The 6559-nt window shown below is 35.1% G+C and overlaps 1 protein-coding gene across 1 annotated transcript; it reads left to right on the top strand.

Annotated features, from left to right (window-relative positions):
• Positions 1 to 1180: 1180 nt before the first annotated feature.
• On the top strand, positions 1181 to 2284 carry sstr1a (somatostatin receptor 1a). The gene has a single exon (XM_067367614.1). It carries the CDS (start codon positions 1181 to 1183, stop codon positions 2282 to 2284), a length of 1104 nt encoding a protein of 367 aa, XP_067223715.1.
• The last annotated feature ends 4275 nt before the right edge of the window (positions 2285 to 6559 follow it).

The following is a 6559-nucleotide window of genomic DNA, read 5'->3' on the forward strand; positions in this document are numbered from 1 at the left end:
TGTATGTGTGGTGTGTATTATAACTATATATATATATATATATATTGAAATGTTTGTTTAAATAAAAGTGTCATATACTTAATACTTCTAAATGTAATATGGATCTGAAACCTGTTTTCCCCCTATAGTTCCTCGAAAAGCATTCGATTTTGCTGCAGCTGGATTACTTTCTTTAGGTTTGGATCTATCACTAGGTGGTGCCAGAAATAAGCACAGATAAGCTTCCTCTTCACACTCATGGTTGCTTTGTTGTTATTGTAAGGCATTGTGCAGTATAGGAAAAGTACATGTATAGACTATGGCAACAATCACAAAAGACGCCCATATCAGGGTTCACTTGAATAACTCCAGACTCAAAATACTGAGCCTTTCAATTGTTCAGTGGACATTTTGTAAAACCTCTTTCTTTGTCATAGCATGAACATGTTTTATTCAATTTTGAAAGAAAAAGGCATGAAGACAAGCTATGAATTTTAAACAACTTAGTGTGGAAACTAAGCCTTCCTGTTTTCTTGACACCTTAGACTGCAGTAAATGTTCTGTTTGTCTGTGTGACTGCATATGCACAGTTTGGTTTCTAATAAATATTACCCTAAACATAAATATACACAATTATTTCTAGGGTTCTCTTAGCAGTTCCATTACAGTGTTGAGGAACAGGACAAGTCAGGAGATCTCCTTCTCGGACCAAAAAGGTCAGTTTCATGTTTTATTTTTTCCACATTTGGGAAAAAACAACAACAGCGCAAGAAAATAAAATAAAAGTTCTTCCCAAATATACTAATAAGCGTTCAAGCTATCAAAGTGCTGTTTTAAGTCAACACAGGCAACAGGCGAGACCAAAGATTGTTTGAATTGCTTTATTTGATAGACCTATTGAAAGTGACTGTTTTTTATCATTTTGTAATTATATGGACATTGAAAAGAAGGTCTAGATGTCGTCAGGAAACTATTTTTGTTTCTCAGACACGCTCTCAAACAAATTAGGACCCGATGGCGTCATGTTTCACGTGTGACGTCTGTGAATGTGATGCATGTGGATGTGGAGTAACTGTCCATGGTGCTGAAACCGCCGCAGCGTCGGGATGCGCGTTCCGGAGTCGCGAAGCATCAATGTGCGCATCTTCTGAGCTCGTATTTCTATACTTTATATCCAGAGCAGACTCAAAACTGTGTCGGAATGCTGCCCAACGACACCTTCAAGAACCTGGAGGATGGTTTATATCTGTTAAACTCCTCTAGCAACGAGACGCATAACGGGGAATCTCACGGCAGCAGCGCGATCTTCATCTCCTTCATCTATTCCGTGGTGTGTCTGATTGGACTCTGTGGGAACTCGATGGTGATTTATGTGATCTTTAGGTATGCAAAGATGAAAACTGCGACGAACATCTACATTTTGAACTTGGCAATCGCGGATGAGTTACTCATGTTAAGTGTTCCCTTTTTGGTTACCTCTTCTTTACTTCACCACTGGCCCTTTGGTTCGCTTCTGTGTCGTTTGGTTTTAAGTGTTGATGCCATTAACATGTTCACCAGCATCTATTGTCTCACCGTGTTGAGTATTGATCGCTACATCTCCGTGGTGCATCCCATCAAAGCTGCCCGGTACCGGAGACCCACCATCGCCAAAATGGTCAACTTAGGGGTCTGGATGTTCTCCATCCTGGTCATCCTACCCATCATAATCTTCTCCACCACTGCACCCAACTCTGACGGATCGGTGGCTTGCAACATGCAGATGCCTGAGCCCGAGCGTCAGTGGATGGCTGTATTTGTGATATACGCCTTTCTGATGGGCTTTCTCTTTCCTGTCATTGCCATATGCATGTGCTACATCCTCATCATAGTGAAGATGCGGGTGGTCGCGTTGAAAGCGGGCTGGCAGCAGCGCAAAAAGTCCGAGAGGAAGATCACACTGATGGTGATGATGGTGGTGACAGTGTTTGTGATCTGCTGGATGCCTTTTCACATTGTGCAGCTGGTTAGCGTGTTCGTCCAGCAGCACAACGCCACTCTAAGTCAGCTGGCTGTGATTTTGGGATATGCCAACAGCTGTGCCAACCCCATCCTTTACGGATTCCTGTCGGACAACTTCAGACGCTCCTTCCAGAGGATTTTGTGCCTCCGATGGTGGGAAAACGCCACGGAGGAGCCCATAGATTACTATGCCACGGCTCTGAAGAGTCGAGGATACAGCGTGGATGACTTTCAGCCGGACAATCTGGAATCGGACAGCACGTACAGAAATGGCACATGCACATCCAGAACTACAACTATGTAGGACTTGATATTGCAGCATAAAACTTTTGTTATCTGTTGTCATTGCTGTATGTGTTTGTTTGCTGAGATGTGTTGGTTAGACTTTATAATAACTTTCATTATTGATTAATAGATCGTATAATGCTTAATCAGAAGTTAATGTGCATTCGACTAGTCACATTTGTTGCCTAAATATGAATGCGCGTGAAATTTCTGTTAAACATTATATGAATTTTGAATGACTTATTAATGAAAGCTATTAGAAAGTGTGTCAATATGGAAGTACTGTGTGACGTTAAAGGGTTAGTTCACCCAAAAATGAAAATGCTGTCATTAATTACTCACCTTCAAGTTTCACACATCTTCGGAACACAAATTAAGATATAGACAGCAATATAATCAACACTTTCAAGGTCCAGAAAGGTACTAAAGACAGCTTTAAAACAGTCGTGACTACAGTGGTTCAACCTTAATTTTATGAAGCGACGAGAATACTTTTTTTGCACACAAAAACAAGCAAAAATAACGACTTTATTCAACAATATCTTCTGTGTCATTCTCATTTGTTGTTTATGTCCAGCGCTTCTAGGTTCTAGTTAGAATGCCGACTCATTATAGAGTACCTCAGGGTTTACGAGTTAGCATTTTAGGACTTCCGGTTCCTTCGCCCCAAAGTCTATGGGTTTTTTGAATGGGTTTTTGCTAAATCGCCTGAAATAAGGTCTGTGGTTAACAAAGCCTCTAAATATTTTCATGTTTTGATCTATGACATAAAACACACTGGTTATAAGCCGCTTGTGATTTTTTAAAAATCTTTTATTGTGTCTTAAAAACAGCAGTCGCTAACAAGTTGCTAAAAGGGACTACTTCCTTTCGCGGGGACTTTAGACGTCATCATGACAAACGGGACATTTGGACAGCATTTCTCATGAAAAAGTGGATAAGTATTCATACACAGCGCAGATCATAATCAGCGAGTATGTTTTTAAATAAAGTTGTTTTTTAAATAAAGTTTGAGGAAACTTGGTGGTGGTGACATTGATCCGCGACCATGGTGTGCTGTAGTCCGTTTATAGCCTTCTGTTAGCCTTTTATATCTGACCACTTTATTTAGGCTTCAAAATGTATAAATGTTGTGTTAACTTGTAAAGATTATCTTGATAGACAAAACGTGTAAGTGTCATAACCCTTCGTTAAACACAGAGCTTATTTTCTACGATTTTCCAAAAGTCTATGGGAAAAATGCATAGGCTTTCAACCGCTAACTTCCAGGTTGGCCTACAAAAACACGTCATCTATGAGGTACTCTATTGGCCGGCACCTGCGTCAACATCACATGAATGCGTCGTGCTGCTCATGTGATCAGCTTTGGCCAATACTGAGCCAGCATTCAGATGTAAACACGGAAGCCTTGTGCTTACTGCATCACCTGCACAAGGATAATGACAGGGAAGAGAAGAGATTGTTGAATAATATCATTATTTTTGTTTTGTTTTTGCTCACAAAAATATTCTCATCACTTAAAATAAAATTAAGGTTGAACCACTGTAGTCACGTAATTAATGAAAGAATTAATTAATTAATTTTTGGGTTAACTTAACCCTTTAAGATTAAAAGAAAGAACAAAACAAAACAAAAAAGAAATATCCACAGCCAAATATTTAGATGTTATTTTTAAATGGAATAAAACGGGGGAAATTCTTTCACACTCAGTGTATTGTGCTAAAAACCAGATTTGTATTTTCTGAAGGATACTTGTGCTCGCAAAGCAGGAACAAAACAATGCTAGAGTTTTCTGTTTTTGTTCTGTGAAATTAAATGAAATCAGATCCGCTTCGCTTTTTCATGACTCTCAGCCAAATTACGTATGCAAATATATGATAGAAAGAAGATCAATCAAAATGCAGTATGTAAAAATGACGCCACCGCAGTCAGTGAAGTTTTAAGTGGCACAGTCAGTGTTGGTCAGTGAATGTTTTTCAACATTTAATGTTAATTTTTTGTTACATAAGTGTTGTTACCCAAAAAAAAAAAAAGAGTGAACTTTTTTTTATATGGCACAGGTTGAATTAATTGAAGAAATTCAATTCTATTTCAAGTGAAAGCATTGTGTGAGAAGGTTTTGAAAGTTCTCTAAATCTAAATGTTATGTGTTTGACTGTAAGCCTGATCCTGACAGATGAAGGTGAGATTTCAATCTGATCTGAAGCCAGTGATAAAAGTTTTCATTGACTGCTGTACTTCTGTGTTTGTGCCGCTGAAGGGAATATGTCTAATACAAGGCTGATCTATGGCTAATTCATTCATTTAACCCAGAATGTGTATATTTATTCATTTATACTTTTGAATTGTGAAATATTAACAAAAACTCTTACACAATCGTATTTTATGCAAAAAGGTGATATACTTAAACATGTTTCGGTAACACTTTACAATACGGGTGCACTAATATGCATTAATTCATGCTTAACTAATGCACAGATAATCATGTGTTAATGTATGACTCACTAAACCATTAATTAATGATTACTGCATCAGCAACTAATAAAGAGTCTATCTGATTAATAGATTAAGTAATATATGAATTATTAATTAAATGTGTCATAATTTATTAATTCCTTAATAACATATTTAATTAACTAATAGTCTAAGTTAATGTGTTAATTACCACCATAATTGGTTGAAGCCATGTATTTCAACTTCAAATTATCTGCTTTAATTAATCATTAGCTAATGATTTGCAAATGCATCATTATGTTATGACTTGTTGAGGCACATGACTATTAACTAATTAAGTAATATGTCATTACGGTTTTGACATCCACACTAAGCCATGGATTTCCAACCACCAATTTTACAACCGTGATTCCACTGTACCAGATGAACTGCTGATTCAAAGGCAGGACACTGAGAACATGCAGCCGGGCACTGCTATTTCATAACAACGTTTCAAGGCCAGACGAAGAGAATAGAACCCATTATAATCCGTAATAGTGATACTACACTGGATGCAGGATGACGCTACACGACAACAAAATGCTACTTCTGTTATGAAGGACAAATGGACTTGCAATGGTCTGTCACATGACTTGAAAATGATCGTGTCCAGTTTAAACACAGTGTAACAGTGGTCAGTAGTTCAGACTCTGGTGTGCTGATATTTGTGTGCAGCCCAACTTACCCATCCTTCAAACACATTCTCTGTCATTACACTCACTGCATGTGCAACTGTCAAAACCCATTAATTACATATTACTTAACAATTAGTTAATAGTCATGTGCCTCAAGTAAAGTCATAACATAATGATACATTTTCAAATCATTAGTTAATGATTAAAGCAGACAACTGGAAGTTGAAGTATATGGCTTCAACCCATTATGGTAGTTATTAGTTAATAAAATATGTTATTAAGAAATTAATACATTGTGACACATCAGATAGACTCTTTATTAGTTGCTGATGCAGTAATCATTAATTAATGGTTTAGTGAGTCATACATTAATACATGATTATCTGTGCATTAGTTAAGAATTATTGCATATTAGTGTATTAGTGTTCAAGTTGCACTCAATATTTTTTTCTAATTAAAAAAAAATATATATATATATTAAATTATTTTAAAATACTTTTGCACGATGACAAAAAATAAAAAAAATGTGTGTGTGTGTATATATATATATATATATATATATATATATATATATATATATATATATATATATATATATATATATATATATATATATATATATATATATATATGTGTATATTATATCTAATTAAAAAAAAATATATATATATATATATATATAAATATATATTAAATTATTTTAAAATATTTTTGCACGATGACAAAAAATAAAAAAAAATGTGTGTGTGTGTGTATATATATGTGTATATATATATATATATATATATATATATATATATATATATATATATATATATATATATATATATATATATATATATATATATATATATATATATATATATATATATATATATATATATATATATATATATATATATATATATATATATATATATATATATATATATATATATATATATATATATATATATATATATACACACATACACATACACTGGGTGCTCATTTAAAGTTGCTGTAATTGATTTCACAGCCCCTAGCGGCACTAAACGGAATTGGAAATAGTAACTTGACTGAACTGAACTCACACCAGAGGCACGCCAGGGGACGGATTCTTGTTTTTTTGCCTTTTACAGGCAGTCACAGAAAACATGTGATCTCTCAGGACACCTATTTCAATG

The sequence above is a fragment of the Chanodichthys erythropterus genome, chromosome 18, assembly GCF_024489055.1.
Source record: "Chanodichthys erythropterus isolate Z2021 chromosome 18, ASM2448905v1, whole genome shotgun sequence".
NCBI classification, from domain to species: Eukaryota; Metazoa; Chordata; class Actinopteri; order Cypriniformes; family Xenocyprididae; genus Chanodichthys; species Chanodichthys erythropterus.